Source organism: Hyperolius riggenbachi, chromosome 2, assembly GCF_040937935.1.
Source record: "Hyperolius riggenbachi isolate aHypRig1 chromosome 2, aHypRig1.pri, whole genome shotgun sequence".
Taxonomy (NCBI): domain Eukaryota; kingdom Metazoa; phylum Chordata; class Amphibia; order Anura; family Hyperoliidae; genus Hyperolius; species Hyperolius riggenbachi.
In genome coordinates, this window is record NC_090647.1 from 527,918,826 (window position 1) to 527,945,881 (window position 27,056).

Consider the following 27,056-nt stretch of genomic DNA (forward strand, 5'->3'; position numbering starts at 1 on the left):
TAGGATGTGATACATATATGATTCTAGATAAAAAAAATAATACTATAATAAATACATCAAAATCAGTTTTGTTTTGAATATATAATTGAAATAAAATAAGACAACATACTAGAGAATACCATTTGATGCATTTTTAGTTTGTTTTCAAGAAAACAGAATTGGAATTAATGTAGTGGAAAGAAAAAAATAATTTCTTGGTAAAATATAGAGCCGCCACCCAGTACCATTTGAAAGAACACAGATACAGCACAGGTTGTTATTTAACCGAACATGTGTTAGTTGAGATCACTGTACAGCTGACCCGAATAGACAGGGAACAGACCATAATAAGACAGGAGTCTAGTAATATTATACAGATGATTTATATCACTGCTGGGGTTTACAATAATTGGCATGCATGAGTTCAAAAGGGGCCCATACACTCAGCCGATTTTCTGGCCGACCGATCGATCCATTGATCGTTTGCAAATCGGTTGGCCAATCGTCCGATCGATGGCCGATTTCGATCGATTTCGATGGATTTCCATCGAACTGGCTGGGTGGAAAATTTAGGTCGATCTGATGAGATTGCTTATCAGTTTGCATTGGCCTTAATGGAAATCTGATGGCAAAAAAATGCCATCAGATCGAATTTCAATAGATTTCAATCTGAAATCTATTGGAATTCTATCCTGGTAAAAAATGTTCTAAAAACGCATCAGATAGATCATCAGATGCATTTCTTATCTAATCTGCTGCCAATCTGACGAGTGTATGGGCACCTTTAGTGTGTGTTATGAAGGCTGGAGGGACAGACTTGGCTCCAATTTCCAAACAGGTGGACGAGAGGGTCTCTGTCATTATACCTTAGTGCATAGTTCACAATGTCTGAGGCCGTTGCTTTGAGTGCTGTGCTAGTCTCTTGTTGGGGCACAATGGACCTGCGCATATAATTTTATTTTTATTAAGACAAATCAAAAATAACTCGGAAAAAAAATAAACTTTTTGCATTTCATCAAGTAAAATAATTATATTAATATCATCATAATGTATACCGTAGTTCAAAAACTTTTTTACTTTGGTTTAGAAAAAAAATATATCTAGAAATCATACTAATTATTTAAAGGGACTCCGAGCAGTGCAGAAACTATGGAAAGATGCATATCATTTTAAAGCTCTGTTTCTCCGCATTCCAATGATATAAAAACCGTCGCCCTACGCCTTTTAGTTTTCGCTATTTTCGGGATTGAAATTGCCGCGGCCGCAATTTCAATCGCGAAAATAAAGAAAACTAAAAGGCGTAGGGCAACGATTTAGGTGTCGCCAGAAAGAGGAGAAAGAGAGCTTTAAAATGATATCCATCTTTCCATAGTTACATTGTATTACACAGGCCGACTTTTTCTGCTGAATGGAGCTGCTGACACTGGGGAAAGTGTCGTCCTGTGTAATACAAGTAACTATGGAAAGATGGATATCATTTTAAAGCTCTCTTTCTCCTCTTTCTGGCGACACCTAAATCGTCACTCTACGCTTTTAGTTTTCTTTATTTTCGCGATTAAAATCGCGGCCGCGGCAATTTCAATCGCGAAAATAGCGAAAACTAAAAGGTGTAGGGTGGCGGTTTATATATCATTGGAAAGAGGAGAAAGAGAGCTTTAAAATGATATGCATCTTTCCATAGTTTCTGCACTGCTCGGAGTCCCTTTAAAATATGAAAGAAAAAAAAAATCACCTTTCTTTGCGAGTCCCAACCAGCTTTCATTTTTATAAAACATACATATTACATGTCATTGCTGTGCCATCATGGTAATAGCGCTCTGCTTGTTTGTGGGGCTTCCACAATTCTCAGGTTCCTGCTTAAAGTGGATCAGAGATGAACTTTTACTCACTGCATAATTGTGTATCTTTTCTTTTGTTTATAGGGCATTCCTCAAGCCAAATATTTTTTTGTTTTTGATTTAAAGAGGATCTGTAACGTCAAAACGTCCCCTGGGGGGTACTCACCTCGGGTGGGGGAAGCCTCCGGATCCTAATGAGGCTTCCCACGCCATCCTCCGTCCCTCAGGGGTCTCGCTGCAGCCCTCCGTGCAAAATGACGTCATTATTTACCTTCCCGGCTCCTGCGCAGGCGCTCTGACGGCTGTCGGCTCCAATGTAGGCGGAAATACCCGATCGCCGTTGGATCTGCTCTACTGCGCAGGCGCAAGTTTCCAGCGCCTGCGCAGTAGAGCGGACCCGACAGATCGGGTATTTCCGTCTACTTCGGAGCCGAGAGCAGCCACAGCGCCCCCGCTAGAGCCAGCAAAGGTAAATATTGAATTTACAGTCGGGTCTGTTGCCGGCTGTTCAGAGGGCTGCAGCGAGACCCCCGTGGGACAGAGGACGGCGTGAGAAGCCTCATTAGGATCCGGAGGCTTCCCCCACCCGAGGTGAGTACCCACCAGGGGATGTAGTGATGTTACAGAGTCTCTTTAATACTCTAATTCCCTGTAAACTAAACAAGCCACACCCACAGGTTTTCAGAGAGCCAAGGCACTTTCAGACAGTAGCAAAGGCTCATGGGAGCTCAGTCTGGTCAGGAGGAGGGGGCGGTATTACTAGCCAGAGATTTCAGAGGCAGAGGGGAGAAGGAGGGGGGATTAGATTTTTTTGCTCAAGATGCAGATAAGCTTGCCTCTGTGTAATGTATAAAAACAACATGGCTGCTGTCATTGTATCACAGGAATAAATAATCATATTAAAGCTGTTTGCAGCTAGATTTCCTGTGTAAACGATCTAAACTTTAGATAAGATATATAGACAAGTTCCTTGTTATAGTTAGTTTTTCATCTCAGATCCGCTTTAAGGAAGTGGCTCTCTTTTTGTTTTCCCAGAAATCTGATATGTGATGCCGCAGCGCACACTCTTCTTCGTCACCATTTTGAAACACCCGGGCCCACATACAACTCACTTTTTCTCCTGAGTTTTCTTCTAGGTAATATGTTCACCTCTTGTCAACAAAATGCCGTTTAACCTCCTTGGCGGTTAATTTTTTCTGCAAAAATTGCAGAAATCCAATTTTTTTAAAAAATTTTTTTTATGTTTCATGTAAAGCTACCAGAGTGGTAGCTACATGAAACACCACTAGAGGGCGCATGTGTCCCTCTAGTTCGATCGTCGCCGGCAACAATAGCAAACAGGGAAACGCGTATATAACGCGATCCCCTGTTTGGCTTCTCCTGTCGCCATGTCGACGATCGGAATGACGTCATGGACGTCAGCCGACGTCCTGACGTCAGACGTCTCCGATCCAGCCCATAGCGCTGCCCGGAACTCATTGGTCCGGGCAGCGCAGGGCTCTGGCGGGGGCCCTCTTGCGCCGCTGCGTGCGGGCGATCGCCGCAGAGCGGCGGCGATCAAGCTGTACGCGCGGCTAGCAAAGTGCTAGCTGCGCGTACAGCACTTTACAGTTTGAAAATCGCCCCACCAGGGGCTGAGATCTCCCCCTGCGCGGCATAGCCCGAGCTCGGCTCGGGCTTACCGCCAGGGAGGTTAAACCTTGACAAACAAAAAAATACTCAAAACTATTTTGATAGTACTTTTTCACCAACTTTTTGGTACTTTTTCAGTTGGACTTAAAAGTTATTTTAGCAAGAAGATCAAAAATCATCTGCTAGGAGAAAACCCTGGAAATAAAAAGTTAACTGCATGCAGGCCTAGGACCCCTATTTATTCAATCTTTTTCTCCCAGGTGATATTTTTACACCGTATAAAGCCACATACACACGCTCAACAAAAGTCTTTGAAATGCAGGATTATCAAACAACTTGAAGAAGTTGGCAACGACTGATAAGACGCAGCTCAGGTCACTCCAACTGTTGGATTGACCTGAGCTGCGTCTTATCAGTCCTTGGTAACGCCTTGTCGTTTGCTTATCTTTTATGCTGGGTCCATTGGACTGGTTGCAGAGTGACAAGTGTGAATGGCTCGATGTATAAAATAGGAGTCCTTACTTGTCAGTTTTGCGATGAGCGATGAACAGAAAAAAAAAATGTCAGTTTTCAGCTCAAGTGACAAAACAGCCTAAAAACATTCAATGCTAGCATGACTATACATGACTGCGGGATTTCCAGTGAAACTGAAACCCGTCTGACATCCACAGATAGCAGCGACAGTGCTGGCTGTGTTCCCTTACACATTATCTTTAGCCTGAAAATGCAAACTTGTTCCTACATAAGCTGCACCAGCAGACAAAGGAGAAGCATGCTTCAGCATTCACTGCCTCTTACATCATCTGAAACTGAACTAAGCGGTTGGAAGTTGGGAAATTTCCAGTTGCCATGGACCCATTTTCAGTTGTGACCATGAACTTCAGACAACAGGCAGGAAATCAATAGCTCTAATACAGGAGTATCCGGCCACGTGCATTGCTGGCATATGCGATTACCAAGTGGCTGTGGCAACGTATGACCCCCCTCCCCCCCCCCCCCCAAAAAAAAAGCATTATTCTCCCTGTGCCTTCAGACCCTAAAAGCAGGGGGGAAAAAAATCATACCACAAGAGAGCCTGGAGCTGCGCCACCACTGACGCACCTCCCTGGGATCCAGAGCTGCAGTTCTCTCTCCATTCTCCGCTGTAACCCTATAGTGAGATCTCACCAGGAGGATGCAGAGCCTCTGTGGACAGGAAGAGGAATAGCCGCCATCATCTGGATCCCCCGGGAGGTGAGTGAAATCACCAGCTGCGCGCATTGCTCTGCAGGGACCTCCCGGCGGCTGCCACGAATGTAGCTTGGAGTTGCCACTCTGAGCTGCGGTTTTCCACCCCGAGTCTAGCTTGTGGTTTCCACCAAGGAGGTTAACAGGCAGTAAAGGTCCTGTTTCCTCTATGATATTAATTTTAGCACGTATTTTTCCGTATGCAAGTTTTCACATGCTTTCTCATGAACCTAAAGAATAGATAATCATTACATTGAATTGAAAATGGACACGATGTCCGAAAATATGCCGCAGGAAACTCGGACTTTTCTAAGGGGATTATCAATAATTTATTGGGTTAGGTAAGGATGATGATAAATTGTCTAATTATCAAGTATAAAAGTGGCCATACACCATACAATTAAAAGATCCAATTTTCACTAATTCGATAATTTCGATCGGTTGTCCTGAAAAGAGCTTTTCTTTGTTTTCGATCAATAAATCCGATCGAATTTCTCAGTTTTTTCGATTCTTGGAGATTGGACATGTTGAAAATTTCAGGCCAACTTTCTGAAGAATTGTATTGTATGGTGTGTGATGGATTGTCAATTACTTGATGTACAGTTCCAATCAATTTTTCTAAGCTTTCTATTATTTAATTCATGATTGGGGAGAAATTGAACATAGGCATCAATCAGTCAGAAAAAATTGATTGCTAATTTTGAATTGAACAGATATTTAAAAAAGTGTATGGTCACCTTTAGGGCGCCCACACATCGCTGATGGCTACCTGGCTTTTTTTGTAAGATTTAGTGGGGGCTAGCCTCATCCAGGCCACTGGCCTCTCTCCAGGCCCTAGGCCACTGCTTAAGTTGCCTTGTGGATGATCCGGCACTCAGTAGAGTTCAGATCCAGAAGAGGACAAACAGACTTCAAAGGAAGTCAGGAATCTTACATACGCGTTGCAAAACACGCAACTTGTGTTCACCCAACTTGACTGCTGTAGCTATAAGAAGGAATGAAACTTTAAGCAATTTTTTTTAAAGAGTGGGGGAAGGTGTAGAAGCTCTTGCTGGACAGATGTTGGGGTGAAAATGATGGAGGTAATGTTTTAAAGCCTCATGTAATTACTACTAGTGTGAGAGGTTGCCCTTTTGGGCACTCAGGTAATGCTCATGGATTTGATGGTTCTTGTGTGTGTGGGGGCTACAGATAACCTATGGTTATCAGCATGAGGCGGATAATTTGCCTTAGCTGAAAAACCAGTGGAAAACATAAGCAATTCTGCAAACCTGTTCTGGATTTATACAACATTGGCCCATATTGCCAGTTAAGATGGTTCAAATGTACTGCTTCTGCCCATCAAGCATAAGGTTGTGGGTTTGACTCCCAGACCCACCCAGCGTGGGCAACCTGGACGCCCCATGGCTGGCATGTGGGGTGTTGACTCAAACCTCCTTGTGGGATAAGGTAGTATAATACACTCAACCTGACCAAAAAAACCCCAACACACTGGCCCATATTCACAAAAACACGGTAAAGTTGATGTGCGCAGGGAGCACGTTACCCTAGCAACAGTCACGTCAGCTAGGTCATTCAGGTTGTGCTACAGTGTCATTTTAAGTATCGGCAAAATAGAGCGTACTGCATGGGCATGGCAACTTTACTGCACTTTTGTGAATATGTGCCAATGTCCATTATAGCTTTATAGGTTGCAAAAATGTGGCTCCTTCCCCTGGGTCATATTGCACAACAGCGAGAACTGCTAAAAGGGGTACTATTTTGGCATTGTGTGGTTGCAATTGCATTTATGCACCTATAACGAAACATTTCTGAAAGCAATTCGAGGCCAGTTTGTTGTATCATTTATATTTCCTAGGGTTCACCAGTGCAACCATTGTAATGTAGGCCCTTTGTTTCAATATGATAAATAGATGTCTTAAGGTGGCCACTAACGGTCCAATTTCTTGGAAAAATCGTTCGAGCGATCAGAAATTCTGATCAGATTGGTTGAAAAGAATCTCCGTTGATGTGCACAATCGATTATGAATGATTTTTTAAAAAAAATCGTCCGACTGGTTTTTTGTCAAACCAAAATTTGGATTTTCTTGTTGGTTGTGATTGATAGGAAGCAAAGATTGGTTCTTTGATGGTGTAGTGAACGATTTTTCATCCGATCAGAATTTCTGATCAATCGAACGATTTTTCACTAGAAATTGGACAGTTAGTGGCCTTACATTGTACAACTGTACATTGTTTTACCACAGCAGCTCAGCCACCTAGCTTCAATTTGACCACACCTCAGGATCCTGCTGATCCTCTGTCTCTAAAGGGGCCCGTACATTGGTCGATTTCAGCTATCGATCGACCGATCGATTCTATGCAGTGTTCCCCCCAGGCTCTTTTAGCCGGGTGCTGCATGCACCCGGCTAGTTTTGGTGAGCACCCGGCTGTCATCGACTCAACTCCTCCTATGCTATAAGCAGAGTTGCGCACAGAAGCACCAGCCCAGCATTTTCTCATGTTGCCCCAACCGTCTACTTTTTCATGCCACCCAGCAACTATTTGCTGGTAAAAAATTCTGGGGAGAACACTGCTATGGTATCGATTGGTCGTTAGGAAATCGATTCTTTCAAATCAGCCGACCGATCGATTTGCGGCTGATTTTGATCGATTTGCTCGATCGGTCCGGATGGAAAATCTGGGTCGATCAGCTACTGGCAGCCGATCGATGGTCCATAGGGTTGCACTGGATCGAACGGTGTAACATTGTATTTCGATCGAACTTCAATAGATTTCATTGTGAAATCTACTGGAATTCTGTTGCTACTGTGTGGCACACATCACACACATTCCTGTCAGATTTGACTTGACAGGAATCTGACAGAAATCTATCTGATGGTCGAATCTGCTGCAATTCTATAACTGTATGGCCACCTTAATACTTTCAGCCGTAGACCCTGAACAAGCTGGCAGATCAGTTGTCTATGAAAAATCTGAACAGATTATGTTGATTAGTTACACACTGCCATCAGAGGAAGGTTTGTATTTTTACCGTTGTCTGTTGGACATGTCACTGCCTGTATCTCAAATCTTTCTATGAACAGTCTGATTCACATTAGTGCAAAACAGAAAACCCCACCCTGTGGTGATGGAATTTTCCTGCCCAGTTCCCATGAACATCAGCCGCTTTAAGTCTTGCTGTATCATCAATCGGCTTTAGTTCTGATAAAATCTCTGACTAACAGATACATGGCAAGACTTCTTTATTCTGATTCGAGAAACTGTCCAGGCAGTGTACACTGCTATTCAGACAGCAGTACTAAAGGCTCATACACACGCTCAACAAAAGTCTTTTAAAGCGGGATTGTCACCATAAAAATCAAATTTCAACAGCAACTGGTCGTAATGTATTAAGTGATAAAGATGCTTATTCTGCCATTCAAAACATTTTCTGCTGTTATGGTTTGGAGTGATCACATACCTTAGGAGCACTGGCCCTTTAACCTCCCTGGCGGTTTATTTATTTTGCCAGGGAGGCTGAAATGGGGTTTTTTTTAAATAAAAAAAAAAATATTTCATGCAGCCAACTGAAAGTTGGCTGCATGAAAGCCCACTAGAGGGCGCTCCGGAAGCGTACTTTCGATCGCCTCCGGCAATCGAAAGTAACAAGATAGGCCGCAATGAGCGGCCTATCTTGTTTCGCTTTCCTCGTCGCCATGGCGACGAGCGGAGTGACGTCATGGACGTCAGTCGACGTCCTGACGTCAGAGCCGCCCGATCCAGCCCCTAGCGCCGGCCGGAACTGTTTGTTCCGGCTGCGCTGGGCTCGGGCGGCTGGGGGGACCCTCTTTCGCCGCTGCACGCGGCGGATCGCCGCGGAGCGGCGGCGATCGGGCAGCACACGCGGCTGGCAAAGTGCCGGCTGCGTGTGCTGCTTTTTGCAGAATGCAAATCGGCCCAGCAGGGCCTGAGCGGCGACCTCCGGCGGCATACCCCGAGCTCAGCTCGGGATTACCGCCAAGGAGGTTAATAGTCATTGCCAAAAAGTTGCATGCTGGGGGTTCTTGTTATCTATAATATAATCCCCTTCCCTTTATTTCCCTGCCTAGCTGCCTCACTGAAACATGATCCTCTGCTCACTTGTGTTTACAAGCAAGGCTTAGGTGAATCAGCGATTGGAGGAGAAAAGAAAAAAAAAAAGTTAAGGGCAGAAACGACATCAGGATTTAGCCCCAAACTGTGGACAAAAGACATGGCTCCCACCAGGAACAGAAATCTCTTCATTTACTATATAACATTCACTGAAATGAAAACGTGGACAGTACAATACATGTGTTATGTAAGTAGATCAAGTATTTATCTACTTATATATGTGTTTTTTTCCCTGGCATAGTATGGATAATCCTACTGCTTTAAAGAGGAACTCCAGTGAAAATAATGTAATAAAAAAAGTGCTTCATTTTTACAATAATTATGTATAAATGATTTAGTCAGGGTTTGCCCATTGTAAAATATTTTAAATCCCTGATTTATATTCTGACATTTATCACATGGTGACATTTTTACTGCTGGCAAGTGATGTAGCTGCTGCTTTATGTTTTGGCAGTTGGAAACTGCTGTAAACAGCTACTTCCCACAATGCAACAGGGTTCACAGACAGGAAACTGCCAAGAGTACGTACTAAGAATTTCTTTGTGGGAGGGGTTTCACTACAATATCAGCCATCCAGCGCCCCCTGATGGTCTGTTTGTGAAAAGGAATAGCTTTCTCATGTAAAAGGGGGTATCAGCTACTAATTGGGATAAAGTTCAATTCTTGGTCGGAGTTTCTCTTTAAATGCATAATTATCAAACTTGAAACAAACCAATAAAGTTGTTTGCAATTATTCAAACAACTGATAAGATGTAGCTCAAGTCAATCCAACAGTTGTATTGAGTTGAGCTGCGTCTTATCAGTTGTTTCAACAAATAGCAAACAACTTTTTTGGTTTGTTTCAACAACAAAAGTTGTTTGATAATTGTGCATTTAAAAGACTTTTGTTGAGCATGTGTATGGGGCTTAAGTACCTGAATGGGGGATAGAGCAGTTGTCCTCAAACAAAGGCCCGCGGGCCGAATGTGCCTCCCCCCCCCAGGCTTTTTTACCGCCCCCCACCCCCACAAATTGTATTACTTATAGATGCAGTCAGCTACATCTTTAAATATTGGTGGTCTGCATATAGAATAGCAGTGCTGGCACCACCCATCCACATGAAAGCCAGAAAGCAGTAATTTGCTGGTTTCCAATCAAATTCCACATCAGGTGACACTGCTGGCCAATTGGACTGCAGGTTGTCACCTGGGTATGCTTCACTGTCTGGCCCGCAAAGACTTCTACATCATCTTATGTATACTCCGGCCCCCCAGCAGTCTGAAGTATGTTGACCCAGCCCTCGACCCAAAACGTTTGGGATAGATGGTTCAGACTAGGGATGATCAATGATATGCAAATATATCCAAGTTTATGCAAATGTATGTACATTTTTATGCAAATCTATGCAGATTCAAAGGGAAACAATCTATTTAAACCTGGGTGGGACTTGACTGGTCAATTTTCAAGCTGCATATATTTGCATACACATAAACTAGGAAATATTTATATCTTTAATTCAGATGCTTTGCAAGGGGTAGTGTTTGCAGAACCATGTAAGGTCCATTCCACCACCACTAATAGCAACCAGTAAACGGGGCTTAGGCACAGTATAAGCACCTGTGCACAAGTACCCTAAACACCTATTCACACCACTGAGTCTTAAGGGCTCTTTCACACCAGAGCCCACTTCTGGCGTTTTAACGCAAAGTCTATACTTTGCGTTAACCAAGGTAAAAGGAAAGTCCATAGACTTTCCTTTTACCTTTCACACCCGACGCTGCGTTTCGATACGTTGCGGTACGACGCGTCCCGGCGCATTTTATCGTTGGGAATCGGCGCTTCCCCTTCGGGGTAATTAACTACCACCGCCGCTACTCAGCGTCGCACCGGAGTTTCCCGACGACACGCCGCAACGCGTGCAGGAGTCGTTCTCCTGCACGCTTTTGGTGTGTAACGAGCCTGAAGTGAACCGAGCAGAATTTTAAGTACACATGGCATCTCAAAAGTACCTTCAAAATGCATGCTAACAATGGCAAATGCATGCTAAAAAAAAACAACTCACATTTTATCTCTTCTTTTTACATTTAAAAGTTTAGCAGAGCTTTTTACCCTACTTCCTAGGCCTGCATGATTGCAGAACTTTCAGGCAGATAATGACTGATGTAATTATTTTACTGCACACATTAACAGAGAGCTAACAAAAGCTTTCATCGGCAGGGTGGGTGGGGAGACAGAACACTGTGCTTCAATGAGTTTAGAGAAGTCACAGATGCTATCTTCACACCTGAATTGCGGAGAGTTAAGGCAGCAGAGGAGGATGGCGAGGGATAGTTTAGCATGAAGGGGGCTGGAGGAAGCCCCAGGTATGTAGATTTTTTTAATTCCTATCCATCTCAGGTACACTTTAAGATACACAACAGACGTATCAGGTGGAATGTTTCTAATTTATTTGCACAAAAAAACACAAGGACAACGCATTTTGCAGGACCTTCCCGCATCTTCAGGTCAATAACAGTAAAATGACAAAGGCTGGGCTCAAGTCCACCTTATACACCTGGTGTGTATCTTCAGAGGGAGGTAAACCAGCATTACCTCTCCTTTTATAATGTTTTTACAATAAATCACAGAGATGGAGGGAGGCAAGTATTTTCTTGACTGGTGGAAATCATGCCCACCTATGACATGCTGTCTTCCTCACTACTTCACTTGCTGTGAGGGAGTGGGCGGAGCCCTGAGAGGAAAGGTTGCATGTGGCGGACATTATTTCAGGTGTCACTTGTGTGCACAGCAGTCAGAACCATTGGCAGGTGAGCGCAGCGGGCGTCCAAAATATAATTTCACATCAAATTCCCATATAGTTCAATAACGTTTAGGCTAGCACACCTGCTTCAAAGTGCAATCGTTCTCCTTTATTGCTCCATCAACACAAAGATTGACAATTGTTTCGGAGCCACGGCGGGTCTCCATCCTCAGAATGTGCAGACAAACGTTTGTCTGCACATTCTGAGGAAGGAGACCCGCCGTGGCTCCGAAACAATTGTCAATCTTTGTGTTGATGGAGCAATAAAGGAGAACGATTGCACTTTGAAGCAGGTGTGCTAGCCTAAACTTTATTGAACTATTGATTTCTGTGGTGCTTGGGCTTAGCACCATCTAGGCTATGCACCCACACGTTGGGGTAAGGTGTGCCACAACCACAGCTACTACATGTCAAATTCTCATATAAGTCTGGGAACCACAAACTATAAACACCTTTCATCTTTATTAAGAAAATGTATTGTGTTTAGCAGTACAATCCCTTATCTTGCGTGTGGTCGCTGCGGTACAGCTTCCTCGGAGGACAACTTATCACATGGGATAAAATACGGTTTTCGGCAGTAAAGCATGAACGGACTCTCACAAGAGTGCAGCAACTATCGCAATGCAAGGTTACAGCTTTACGTTGAAACTTTACATCCCAAAGGCTATAAATTGTGGAGAACAAATCAGAAACAGGAATGCACTTACGTGGAGATGGTTTTCTTCTGGACAAATATATGGAGCATGAAATGGAGCACAGCCGCAAAAACTATTCCAACCAACAGGAACTTTCTCATGACTAACAGACCTAGAGAGGCGAAACACACAAGACACCAGGTCATTCATTTACAAACAGCAGCAACCTTGCCAGCAAAGACAATAATAATTGTAGTAGTAGTAATAATTATAATAATAATAATAATGTAATTATCACTAAAAGCAGAACCACCCTACCAATTCAAGAACAACAAAAAGCATTTGACACTTCAAGAGGACCTGTAGTGAAAATAACAATGAATAAAATTGCTTATTTTGAGATTATTTAGTCAGTGTTTGCCCATTGTAAAATCTTTCCTGATTTACATTCTGAAATTTATCACTGATGGTGACATCTGTAGTCCTGCCAGGTGATCTGTACTGAATGTTTGTTACTGAGAGTTGTACGCACAGACGGAGATACTGCTTGCTAGGCAGTTGGAAAAAGCTGTCATTTCCCACAATGCAACGAGGTTCACAGACAGCAAGCTGTCAGGACCTAGGTCATGACATCACACTGTGTGGAGGGGATTAACCCCCCCCCCCCCCTGCAGATCTATTCGAAAAAAGGTAAAGATTTCTTGTGGGAAAGGAGGTATCAGCTACTGATTGGGATGAAGTTGAAACCTGGGTTAAGGTTCCTGCCTCTCTCTAGTAATTAAAGGTCATCCAAGGGTGTTAGATTGTGAAGGTGTGCTTGATTATTATTCCGGTTTGTTTTCACACAAAACACATTTAGCTGGTCATTGCTGGCTGGTCATAGTGCTGGGGGCTCTCCCATTATTTTTATTGCATCTGAAAAAGGTCACGTGATACTGAGCCCCGACTAAACTAAAATCAACTTTACAGCATCAGCTACAATATACTGGAGCACCCATGTGCATCCTGAAGCCTTGCACACATGCTAGGCAGTTCTCCGCTGAGGCCTAATGGGTGGTATTCATAGAGGCTATAGGCACTGTTTGGAAACGGTAAACTGTCCTCAACAACTGTGCATTTTCTGACTGCAGCGCTGCAGGGTGGAAGACCAGAGCATGTTCCTGTGTGTACGAGAGAAATAGCCACCGGGAGACTTGGACGCAGGATAAAACCGATATACAGCTTACAAACAACAAACACAGAACATTTATATCGCGCTTTTCTCCTGGCGGACTCGAAGTGCCAGAGCTGCAGCCACTAGGACACTCGCTATAGTCAGTAGCAGCGTTAGGGAGTATTGCCCAAGGTCTCCTACTGAATAGGTGCTGGCTTACTGAACAGCAAGAGCAGAGATTCGAACCCTGGTCTCCTGTGTCAGAGGCAGAGCCCTTAACCTCCTTGCCGGTTATCCCGAGCTCAGCTCGGGGTAACCTGCGCAGGAGGATTTCTCAGGCCCCGCTGTGCCGATTTGCATAATTTTTTTTCCTACACGCAGCTAGCACTTTGCTGGCTGCATGTGGTACGCGATCGTCGCCGCTGCCCGCCGATTCGCCGCTACCCGCCGAGCCGCCCCTCCCCCTAGACCCCTGCGCAGCCTGGCCAATCAGTTCCAGGCAGCGCTGAGGGGTGGATTGGGATTCCCTCTGACGTCCCGACGTCCATGACGTCGGTGACGTCATCCCGCCCCTTCGCCATGGCGACCAGGGAAGCCCTGCAGGAAATCCCGTTCTGAACGGGATTTCCTGCTTACTCTGATTGCCGGAGGCGATCGGAGTGGGTGGGGGGATGCCGCCGCTCAGCGGCTATCATATAGCGAGCCCTGGGCTCGCTACATGATTTGAAACAAATTTTTTTTTAAAAAAAGTGCTGCGCTGCCTCCTTGCCGGCGGGAATTGGACCGGCAAGGAGGTTAACCATTACACTATAAGGCCTCCATACCCTGTTCCTGCACAAGTCCCGGAGGCGTTAATTACTATTCCCCCTCCAGGTCCACGTGGATGGTGGGGAATGATGTAATTCAGCTTCCAGCTATTGCTGGCGGACGAATGACAGTGTTTTAAAAGTAACTTCAGCTCAGTGTTCTGACGGCGTTGAAGTTACTCACCGTGCGCCGCTACAGTCCTAATTCCTATTACGGTCTATGGAGGCTCCGGCTGCGTCCCAATCTCCTGCTCTGGATTCCTCGTGTTCGGTTCTTGTAGCCCTGCGACACTCAGCAGTATGTTAATGTTTTAGCAGATCTGTGGATGGAATGCAGTGGAACATTGCCATGTCATTCTATACATTCTTCCTGTACATGACACAAGCTCCTCTTATGCCCCAGACATCATCGCCAGCTTTATATACTTTAGTGGGACAAGTTTGTTTATCTTGCTGCGGTACAGTCGTTTCTTTTATGGAGGTGACATTCAACGATAACATTAATCTAGGTCACAAACCGCACTGGACTGTTTACAGAGCTTAGGTGTTACCCGGTGATGTATAATGTGGCTTAATACATTTTATAATGCAAGTTTATTTAAAGCATACTGTTATTTTAAGATTTTAAGCAACATAATAAGTTGCTGGGTAACAACTCCCTTACACCTACACCTGAGGTGAGAGGGATATGGATATTGCCAAATGTATTTCCTTCTAAACTATGCAGGTTGCCTGGCATCATGTTGATCTCTTTGGCTGCAGTAGTGTCTAAATAACAAACCTAAAGGCTCATACCTAATACGCAATTTTTCCGACCGTCGATTTTTTGAGTGGCAAGTGCTCATTTCCAGGAGGATCTCAGGACATGGGCAAAGGCGCGCGAATATGCAATTGATGTTTAGCGATGTGTGGAGACAATGACCGTCACGGCAGGTCAGACCTTTAAAGAGGAACTCCAGTAAAAATAATGTAATAAAAAAGTGCTTCATTTTTATAATAATTATGTATAAATGATTTAGTCAGTGTTTGCCCATTGTAAAATGTTTTAAATTCCTAATTTACATTCGGACGTTACATGGCGACATTTTTTCTGCTGGCAGGTGATGTCAGTGGAAGGAGATGCTGCTTGCTTTTTTTGCATTTGGAAACAGCTGTAAACAGCGATTTCCCACAATGCAACAAGGTTCACAGTCAGCAAACTACCAGGACCATGGTCCTCACGGTTTCCTGTGGGAGGGGTTTCACCACAATATCAGCCATACAGAGCCCCCTGATGGTCTGTTTGTGAAAAGGAAAAGATTTCTCATGGAAAAGGGGGTATCAGCTACTGATTGGGATGAAGTTCAATTCTTGGTTACAGATTCTCTTTAAAGAGAACCTAAACAGAGAAGGATATGGATTTTTCCTTTTAAAATAATACCAGTTGCCTGACTCTCCTGCTGATCCTGTGTCTCTAATACTTTTAGCCACCGCCCCTGAACAAGCATGCAGATCAGGTGCTCTGATTGAAGTCAAACTGGATTAGCTGCATGCTTGTTTCAGGTGTGTGATTCAGCCAAATAGATCATCAGGACTGACCAGCAACTGGTATTGTTTAAAAGGAAACATCCATATCCCTCTCAGTTAAGGTTCCCTTTAAGATCCCCAATGACTCCCGTGCAAAGTACCGCGATCGCTTGAACGCTTGTTCATGCTGGTCGTGCGCCGTTGCATGTACCCCCCGGCAGGAAGATGGATTTGGAAACACTGGTCGTCAGGGGGCGTCCCTGGGATCCATCTTCCTGCGTCGTTAGGTGAGTAGCTTTAAACAAGCAAGCGGCTAAACCAGTCAGACTTCAGTCAGAAACATCTGATCTGCATGCTTGTTCAGAATCTATGGCTAAGGATCATCAGGACAGCCAGGCAACTGGTTTTGTTTAAAATGAAAAATAGAGCAGCCTCCATATACCTCTCAGTTTAGGTCAGCCTTTCTCAACCTTTTTACCCTGGAGGAACCCTGCAAATAACTTTTGGATCTCAAGGAACCCCTGCAAACAATGTTTTGATCTCGAGGAACCCCTGTATTTATTTTGCAGGAGGCATGGTTTTTAAAAGTATGTGTGGCTGTTTATTTCACTACCTCCTATTACACTGCCACTCATTATACTGTGTCCTGAGCCCTCAATTTAGTGCTTCTTGTTACAGTACCACCTATTATAGTGTGCTCTATTATACTTCCCCACGATAGGGGAAAATGCCAAGGCACCCCTGCAGAGTGCTCAAGGAACCCTGGTTGAGGAAGCCTGGTTTAGGTAAACTGGTAACAAATGTGCATCATGACTAACCAACGCTTCTTCTGCGTTCTGAGGTACAGTTGCTGATCCTCTGCCTCTGATACTTTTAGCCATAGACTCTGAACAAGCATTCAGCAGATCAGATGAATCTGACAAAAATGTGACAAAATTAGCTGTATGCTTGTTCCAGGTGTGATTCAGACACTACTGATGCCAGAAAGATCAGCAGGACTGCCAGGCAACTGGTATTGTTTAAAAGGAAATAAATATAGCAGCCTCCATATGTCTTTCACCAACACCATGGAACTCCCTACCTCCACCCATTAGGGCAGCCCCTCCTTCAACATCTTCAAGAAAGCCCTCAAAACTCACCTTTTCACTCTGGCCTACTACCCCTCACAAGTGCTCTAAACCTACAGCTGAACTCTGGTCCCCTACCATTTGTGTCCTTACCTCTCCCTCTAGATTGTAAGCCATTGGGCAGGGTCCTCCTCCTTTTGTGTCCTACCTGATCTTGCACCTCCATTACTGTGAACCCATGCTATGCATCTGAGTGAACCTAACTTGCCTAATCTCCATGCTACATTCAGTGACTGACTAAGCATTACCTTGTACTCATACTGTGCTGTGTGATCTGGTTTTCTTGTATTCCTGTATTGTCATATTGCTGTTTGTCACCCCTAAATATTGTCTGTAACCTAAATTAATGTTCAGCGCTGCGTAATATGTTGGCGCTTTATAAATACAATAAATAAATAAATAAATTAAAGCCCTTAAAGAAAACCTGCACTGAGAAAAAAGGGCCCCTGGGGGGTACTCACCTCGGGAGGGGGAAGCCTCCAGATCCTATCGAGGCTTCCCCCGTCCTCCTGCGTCCCAGGGGGGGGTCCTGCTGTGCCCCTCCGAACGTCGGCGATGTAAATATTTTACCTTCCAGCAGGCGCAGTAGCGACGATGCGCTCCGAACTAGGTGGAAATACCCGATCTCAGTCGGGTCCATTCTACTACGCAGGCGCAAGTCTCCGGCGCCTGCGCAGTAGAACGGACCCGACTGAGATCGGGTATTTCCGTCTACTTCGGAGCCGAAAGCCGAAACAGCGCCCCCGCTGGAGCCTGGAAAGGTAAATATTGAACAGGCTGTCTGATTTGTCGGGCCGGCTTTGAAGGGCTGCAGCGAGACCCCCGTGGGACAGAGGAGGCCGGGGAAGCCGCATTAGGATCTGGAGGCTTCCCCCTCCCGAGGTGAGTACCCCCCAGGGGAGGTTTTTCTAGTTACAGTGACTCTTTAAGCCTTGTACATATGCTAGGTGGTCATCTACTGTGTGTACAGTGGATCCTGGGCCCAGGTCTATACATTGGCGAGAAATCTAAATGACGGATTGTCTTGGTCCGAAAAGGCACGGATATTGTTCTCCTATTTACCCCGCCCAGTCTGTGCCGTGCTGTTGGACCTCTCCATAGCAACAGAACTCATCACTAGCCTGTAAGTTGGTGGAACTCTGCCAAGAACTGTAGCCTAAGGGCCCTTTCACACTGGAGCAGTGCAATATTTTGTCCGCAGCCCACTGCCGGGCAATGAAATAGACTTTCATTGCCCGGCAGTGGGCTGCGGACAAAATATTGCACTGCTAGAGACTTTCATGCAGCTATGGTACAGCGTGATGGAAGTCAAGATTTTGCTGCATCCCAGACGTTGGTCCAGAACTACATTACCACACGGCTTCTGGGGTGATCTGCGCCAGCCCGGCAGTCATGTTAGTTAGTCTATGGCGACGCAGGGATTTTTAAAAAATGTTACGCTGCAAGGTAGTCCCGAGCATGCACAGAAGCGTATTTTTACAATACGCTTCCGTGCACTTCCGCAAACCCTGAAGCAGGACATGACCGCAAGCATCTGGCCCAATTCCAGATGGGGAATATAGTTATTACGAAGGTCTGTTTTTGGCAGTGCGGCGTGTCCGCCAGTTTGCAGTTTGAAACCGGCCTGAGGAAGTGAATACAGAAGCCTGCGAGCGACATTGTACAAGTAGTTTGGGGCAGAGGCAACAAGCAATCGTCAATGTTGCATTGTTTTTAAAAATGGCAATAAAGATGGTCCCCTCCACCTCTTTATCACTACAGGTTCTCTTTGCCAGAACCCTTTACAGCAGACACATAAACCTTCAGTTACAGAGGCGGCATACCTATCCAAAGCCTCTAAGCCATCAGCACCCAACCTTTTTCAGTTGTTGACAAACCATGAGGAATCTTCAAATATTCCTGACACACAGCATCAAAAAATACAAGCACAAACCATAACAACATCACAGAAATAATAAGAGGTGGCATGGCCTGAGATGCCACCACATAAATCTGTCATGACTCCCACAGCGATAATAAACTAACGCATCCTAAAGTGTTTAGTGTTCTCCACCCTATTATTCTAACCACCAACATTGGAAGGAGCTGTGTGAACCTAGATAGTGCATGCAAACCATGACAGGGTGGTGAGTGTGTGGGCGTGTGGCCCGCTGTAGCGTTATCACAATCACACATATCCACAACAGCAAGCTTGTTATTATTGTACACAGAAGCTATCTTTAGATGTCACAGGTTTTGTGCTCGATGTCAGATAAGGCTGTAACAACTCTGTCACTCAGGCTGGTCCTGCTACACTGCTTATCCTGACTTCACAAAGACACACTAGGGTGTCCAAACGCATCATCATCAGCACCAGGCACATGGAGCTTGCCTGGACTCCACACTCACCACATACTCTTGTTGATGTCCCTTGCTGGCCATGGATGATGTCAAGGAGTAGAACATTGGGCATGCGACATGCGCTTGTAGACTTTTGCTGTCTTGCATTTCTTTTGATAAACTGAATTAAAGCAGGAGGATTCGCCATACTATGCCAGGGGAAAAAAACATATATAAGTAGATAAATACTTGATCTACTTACATAACACATGTATTGTACTGTCCACGTTTTGATTTCAGTGAATTTTATATAGTAAATGAAGAGAATTCTGTTCCTGGTGGGGGCCATGTCTTTTGCCCACAGTTTGAGGCTAAATCCTGATGTCATTTCTACCCTTAATTTTTTTTTCTTTTCTCCTCCAATCGCGGAGTCACCTCAGCCTTGCATGTAAACACAAGTGATGGGAGGATCATGTTTCAAATAGGCAGCTATGCAGGGAAATAATTGGAAGAGGAGGAATATATTATAGATAAAAAGAACCCCCAGCATGCAACTGTTTGGCACTGACTGTTAAAGGGCCAGTGCTCCTAAAGTATGTGATAACTCCAAACCATAACAGCAGAAAAAGTTTTGAAAGTTTTGAATGCAGGATTAGCATCTTTATTACTTCATACACTCAGACCAGGTGCTGTTGAAATTTGATTTTTATGGTGACAATCCCGCTTTAAAGGTGTTGCACCACGGAAGTACTCTCTTCTCTATCCTCTTTGTGATTCCAGTAGTATATATAAATAATTTCTGGTCTCTCATAGGTATAGAAAATTACAAATTTTGCTTTATTTGGAATTCACATGTCAACTGCAGACCAACCAATTAAAATCATTTAAAACACGGCCATGATAGAGCGCTCACTCAAAATTCACACCATAACCACTCATACAATCATACCCCCCTCTGGTACCGGTACCAACTGTCCTTATCTTCAGAGAGGGGGAGACAGGTTGAGTGTAGGTATAAATAGTTGAACAACTTCAGCTTGGAACGCTGCAGTGACGTACTAGGTCGTTTGTATGGAATGATCTCACCATAAGCTTTAAGTCCTATCGATTTCCGTCTCAACTCCGGATTTCGCCATCAATAGGGCTGCTATGAGGTGCTAGGGCATCACCCAAATAACCAGTCTCGGTGGTCAGCTGTCTCGCTCAACCCAGTCCGCAGAAGCCTTCTCGGGGAGCTGACGCCGGCCTCCTGTTATGCTGCTGCAGCTGCTGCCGAAAGTTAGGAGCGTTCAAGGCCGCGGGATTTGCACCCGCCCCGTCTTTGTGATTCCAGACCAGGGCTGTGGAGTCGGTACAAAAATCATCCAACTCCTCAGTTTATTAAACCACCGACTCCAACTCCAGGTACCCAGAAATTCCTTGGACTCCGATTCCATAGCCCTAGCAGGCCTATGGACTGGGTACAAAAATCATCTGACTCCGACTCCTCAGTTTATGAAACCACCGACTCCAACTCCGGGTACCCAAAATTGCTCCACAGCCATGATACAGACACCAGTCATATCCCACCACTGTATGCTGCCTTTAAAGAGAATCTGTAACAAAATGTCCCCTGGGGTGTACTCACCTTGCGTGGGGGAAGCCTCAGGATCCTAATGAGGCTTCCCACGCCGTCCTCCGTCCCTCGGGGGTCTAGCTGCAGCCCTCCGTACAACGGTGACATCAATATTTACCTTCCCGGCTCCTGCGCAGGCGCTCTGACGGCTGTCGGCTCCGAAGTAGGCGGAAATATCCGATTGCTGTTGGGTCCGCTGTACTGCGCAGACCCAAGTCTCCAGCACCTGCGCAGTAGAGCAGACCCGACTGAGATCGGGTATTTCCGTCTATTTCGGAGCCGAAAGCAGCCACAGCGCCCCCGTTGGAACCAGGGAAGGTAAATATTGAATTGACAGTCGGGTCTGTCGACGGCTGTTCGGAGGGCTGCAGCAAGACCCCGTGGGACAGAGGACGGCGTGGGAAGCTTTATTAGGATTCCGAGGCTTCCCCCACCCGAGGGGAGTACTCCCCAAGGGATATTTGTGATGTTACAGTGTCTCTTTAATGCTTTTATCGTCTGACACTGACATTGGAAAACTGGCCGTTCTATCGCAGGCATGGGCAAACTTGGCCCTCCAGCTGTTGAGGAACTACAAGTACCACAATGCATTGCAGGAGTCTGACAGCCACAGTCATGACCCATAAAGGCAAATGCATTGTGGGATTTGTAGTTCCTTAACAGCTGGAGTGCCAGGTTTGCCCATGCCTGTTCTGTCCTGTAGTCCTGGTTGTAACACGGAGTGCACATACATTTGTCTACTGTGGTCCTGCTATGCAACTGTGATAGCCATTGCCACCATGATGAGATATTCTACAATCTAATAACAGTCATTTAATAAGAGTTACAGATCGCCCAGCAAGCTCATGGTGAACCAGAACTACCAGGAGTGTCTAAGGGGCTGAAAGAGACAAAAAAAAAGCCTCCTTGCTAAAATGCTATGCAAAACAGAGGTTTGCCTTCCTAAAACAGGAGGTATTTGCGAATATTCATTTTGGAGTGAGTATATGATGTCTCCCACAATGCATCACTGCTGAACATACAAATAGTTCCTTTGTTGTCCCTGTAAACCAGTGATAGGCAAACTTGGATCTCTGTAGTATGGCAGCCTCGGCCCTTGGCTTTCGGACATTATCCCCCCCTCCCCCATACTTCCAGAACCTGTAAAAACCAATTCTGGGTACAACCCCCCATTTGTACTTGTCGGAATAAATGATTCTGGTACAGAACAAGTCCCACAATGCATTTGCCTTTATGAATCATGACTGCGGGTGTCAGACTCCTGCAATGCATTGTGGGACTTGTAGTTCCTTAACAGCTGGAGCGCCAAGTTTGCCTAGCACTGCTGTAAGCTAACCACACCTCCCAAACCGCTGGAATGCAATGATGTGTCAGCTTGCTAATATTACAGAGCCAACAAGAATCCTGATAAGAATAGTAGCAGTCATTATACTCACAGTGGTCAGGTCACTCCTATAAAGCAAATCCTCTTCAATACAAGTAGGTGATCTGTTCACATTGTTTATGCACAAGTATTTCTCCCATGCCCCCTTCAGTGAGTAACGCACCCACTTATCCTGCCCACTGGTGAATCAGAGGCATGCTCTGTTCAGACACAGTGCAAGAACTTGGCACACCCTCACAGCAACACAACAGGGTGCTTAGCAGATGGAAAGTGGATGGCATTACAAGTCCAGACACTATGAGAAGGCATTAGCCAGCACACCATGGATTCCAGTGCCAGGTCATTCACATGTATTCACAGTCACAGGGGACTTTTTATTCAGAAAGAAAAGGGGAACAATTGTTCATTTTTTTTCCAACTGAACAAAGATTTCCCTATGACTCTGAAAACACTGGTGATGACATATACAGGTTGGGGAGCCAGTGCTCTTAAAGCGGGATTGTCACCATAAAAATCAAATTTTAACAGCAACTGGTCTGAGTGTATTAAAGGAATACTATCGATACCCAAGTGTTCTAAAATGACAGTGTGCAAATAATGTCTAAGTAGCTGTGTAAACATTTTCCTACTTTTCATGTTAAATATCAGAGGCAAAAGCTGTAATTTATTGAGGGTAGGATTTAGCTATATTGGGACAAATCAATTGCAGAAGGGGTGTCTGCTTCAATGTACAGCCAGAGTTGCATATCAGACTACAGAAAGCAAATATCAAACCTATCAAACTCTGAAAGCAAAAACAGTATGAAAAAGCTGTGACAATTACATTTCCTCTGCTCTTTACAGACACTTCAGTCAGAAACACCGGACACAGGATCTGCAGCTGTTGGGGGCTCTCTCGCTCTGTCACACACAGAGCTACACTGATCAAGTGTGAGGGGAATTTCCCCTCTCCTCATGGCTCAGTCAGCCGTCAGTTTTGGTCAGTAAAGATTGAAAGTATTTTGCTAACAGTAAACAAAGAAGTTGCTACTAAAATGTATACACCAGTACTTAGCAGCACTTCCCAAACCAGTCCTGTGTCAATTGAAAAAAATATGTGAATCGATAGCAGTGTTCTCCCCAGGCTCTTTTAGCCGGGTGCTCCACCCGGCTAGTTTTGATGAGCACCCGGCTGTCATCGGCTCACCTCCTCCTATTCTGTAAGCATAATTGCTCACAGAAGCACTGCCCCTGCATTCTCTCATTTCGCCCCACCCGGCTACATTTTTATGCCACCCGGCTACTATTTCATGTCGACCGGCTGAAAATTTTTTCTGTGGAGAACACTGGATAGTATTCCTTTAAGTGATAAAGATGCCAATCCTGCATTCAAAACTTTTTCTGCTGTTATGGTTTGGAGTCATCACATACTTTAGGAGCATTGGCCCTTTAGTGGTCAGTGCCAAACAGTTGCATGCTGGGGGTCTTTTTATCTATAATATATTCCTCCTCTTCGTTTATTTCAGGAGAAAAGAAAGAGAAAGAGCACTCCGTAGTGTGTTAACCTCTAATGAGTAAAAGTAATGCGCTTACACATTGCACTTACTAGATAAAAAAGTGGTTCAAGCATGTAGCTGGGCTGTGGCAGCCCTTTCTGCAGCGACCAGATGGTGGTAACCTGGGGACTGCTTTGGCCAGTAGCTGTCCGGTTACGGGTGCTGTACGTGTGCTGGATATAGTCACGCCGCGTTTCGGCGTTCCACTCCTTCGTCAGTTCTGCGTCGTGACGGTATCCAGCACACGTATAGCACCCCGAAGGAACCTCTGGTCTTTTCCACTCTGACCCGGACAGCTACTGGCCAAAGCAGTCCCCAGGTTACCACCGTCTGGTCGCTGCAGAGAGGGCTGCCACAGCCCAGCTACATGCTTGAACCACTTTTTTATCTAGTAAGTGCAATGAAAATGCGCATTACTTTTACTCATTAAAGGTTAACACACTACGGAGCGCTCCTTCTCTTTCTTTTCTCCTGTTGTCTACCAAGTTCAGCTGCACAACCCAGCTTGCAGGAGCTGCTAGAGTGTGAGCACCATCGTCGGCCGAGGTGCCTGAGCAGCGCAAGGTTGCCCATCTTCTACAGTTCCTGATCTTCCGTTTATTTCCCTGCCTAGTTGCTCATCTGAAACATGATCCACTGCTCACTTGTGTTTACAAGCAAGGCTGAGGTGACTCAGCGATTGGAAGAGAAAGGAAAAAAAAAGTGAAGGGCAGAAATGACATCAGGATTTAGCCTAAACTGTGGGCAAAAGACATGGTTCCCACCAGGAACAGAATTCTCTTTATTTACTATATAACATTCACTGACATCAAAACACGGACAGTACAATACATGTGTTATGTAAGTAGATCAAGTATCTACTTACATATGTTTTTTCCCTGGCATAGTATGGCTAATCCTACTGCTTTAAAGGAGAACTGTAGTGAGAGGGATATGGAGGCTGCCATATTCATTTCCTTTAAAACAATACCAGTTACCTGGCTGTCCTGCTGATCATCTGCTTCGAATACTTTTAGCCATAGACCCTGAACAAGCATGCAGCAGATCAAGTGTTTTGACATTATTGTCAGATCTGGCAAGATTAGCTGCATGCTTGTTCCTGGTGTGATTCACACTACTGCAGGCAGATTGCTCAGCAGGGCTGCTAGGCAACTGGTATTGCTTAAAAGGAAATCAATATGGCAGCCTCCATATACCTCTCACTACAGTTCCCCTTTAAGCTTCATTCACACTGGAGCATTTTACTAGTGATTTATTTCAGCAGCTTTTGCAATCGCTAGCGTTTTGAAAATCGCAACTGCAATGTAATGTGTATGGTAGTGTTCACACTTAGCGGTCGACCACTAGCAATTTGCTAAGGTCACAATAGCCTTGTCCTCCTGATCCCCTCCAGATTCCCACCGGGCCTGGGTCGGTTGCCTTCTGAAAGTGGAAGAGGGACCCTGGAGGGATCGGGAAGACAGTGAGGAACCGCACAGACTCCTAGGGGCTGGAAGAAGCCCCAGGCGAGTAAAGAGGGTTTTTTTGTTTTACCTCTGAACTCCTATAAAGCGAATCTGAGCCGAAGATAGTTTTCAAAGTCTGCTGAGGGAGGCCTCTGGATCCTAATGAGGCTTCACTTGGTTTTTGTAAGCCCCCCCCTTTGCTGAGCGCGGTCCCTGCTCCTGTTCCTGGTTTAAGTGCGTGCAATGGCCGTGCGAGCCTGTCTGAGCATGCGCAGCAGCACAGTGTAGGCCTGCACGATTTTAGGAAAAAATTGAATTGCGATTTTTTTTCTGTCAAACATTGCAATTTCGATTTTTTTATACGATTTTCTTCAAATCAAGCTTTAGCATTAAATTCACAAGGTACAGTAACATTTACAAACCTGCATTGACAGAAAATGACATTCTATCAAATTGACAGTATGATGTAATTTTCTGTCATGTTTATACATTTTACTGCATTGTGAATTTACCAAAACAAATTGCAGCTATTAATAAATGCAAAGCTGAGTACCACAGCAGATCCTGGGCAGTGGCCATGTACTGGGCACTGGTGGTAATACAAGTTGATTGCTCGACAGGATAGTGGAGAGATAACAGATCCTGGGCAGTCAGAAGTACATAGTGTGACCACTAGAGACAGGATAGTGGAGAGACAACAGATCCTGGGCAGTGAGTGTACAGTACACAGTGTGACCACTAGAGACAGGATAGTGGAGAGATAACAGATCCTGGGCAGTCAGCAGTACACAGTGTGACCACTAGAGACAGGATAGTGGAGAGACAACAGATCCTGGGCAGTGAGCAGTACACAGTGTGACCACTAGAGACAGGATAGTGGAGAGACAACACATCCTGGGCAGTGAGTGTACAGTACACAGTGTGACCACTAGAGACAGGATAGTGGAGAGATAACAGATCCTGGGCAGTGAGCAGTACACAGTGTGACCACTAGAGACAGGATAGTGGAGAGACAACAGATCCTGGGCAGTGAGTGTACAGTACACAGTGTGACCACTAGAGACAGGATAGTGGAGAGATAACAGATCCTGGGCAGTGAGCAGTACACAGTGTGACCACTAGAGACAGGATAGTGGAGAGACAACAGATCCTGGGCAGTGAGTGTACAGTACACAGTGTGACCACTAGAGACAGGAAAGATAACAGATCCTGGGCAGTCAGCGGTACACAGTGTGACCACTAGAGACAGGATAGTGGAGAGACAACAGATCCTGGGCAGTGAGTGTACAGTACACAGTGTGACCACTAGAGACAGGATAGTGGAGAGATAACAGATCACGGGCAGTGAGTGTACAGTGCACAGTGTGACCACAAGAGACAGGATAGTGGAGAGATAACAGATCCTGTGCAGTCAGCAGTACACAGTGTGACCACTAGAGACAGGATAGTGGAGAGACAACAGATCCTGGGCAGTGAGCAGTACACAGTGTGACCACTAGAGACAGGATAGTGGAGAGACAACAGATCCTGGGCAGTGAGTGTACAGTACACAGTGTGACCACTAGAGACAGGATAGTGGAGAGATAACAGATCCTGGGCAGTGAGCAGTACACAGTGTGACCACTAGAGACAGGATAGTGGAGAGACAACAGATCCTGGGCAGTGAGTGTACAGTACACAGTGTGACCACTAGAGACAGGATAGTGGAGAGATAACAGATCCTGGGCAGTGAGCAGTACACAGTGTGACCACTAGAGACAGGATAGTGGAGAGACAACAGATCCTGGGCAGTGAGTGTACAGTACACAGTGTGACCACGAGAGACAGGATAGTGGAGAGATAACAGATCCTGGGCAGTCAGAAGTACATAGTGTGACCACTAGAGACAGGATAGTGGAGAGATAACAGATCCTGGGCAGTGAGTGTACAGTACACAGTGTGA

The 27,056-nt window shown here is 45.2% G+C and overlaps 1 protein-coding gene across 8 annotated transcripts in view; it reads right to left on the reverse strand.

The window, feature by feature from the left end:
* Window positions 1–27,056, reverse strand: part of ST3GAL6 (ST3 beta-galactoside alpha-2,3-sialyltransferase 6) — a 242,363-nt gene that overhangs the window by 90,105 nt on the left and 125,202 nt on the right. For 6 of the 8 annotated variants that reach the window (XR_011026538.1, XR_011026539.1, XM_068270627.1 and 3 more), the window contains exons 3-4: window positions 12,297–12,396; window positions 846–920 (exon numbers count right to left, since the gene is read on the reverse strand). Coding sequence is in view for 6 of the 8 variants with exons in the window: in XM_068270627.1 (XP_068126728.1) it covers window positions 846–920; window positions 12,297–12,396 (175 nt within the window). In the remaining 2 variants the exon portion in view is untranslated. Of the gene's footprint in view, window positions 1–845; window positions 921–12,296; window positions 12,397–14,367; window positions 14,504–27,056 lie in introns of all 8 variants that reach the window. The other 2 variants (XM_068270629.1, XM_068270630.1) reach the window with 2 other exon arrangements.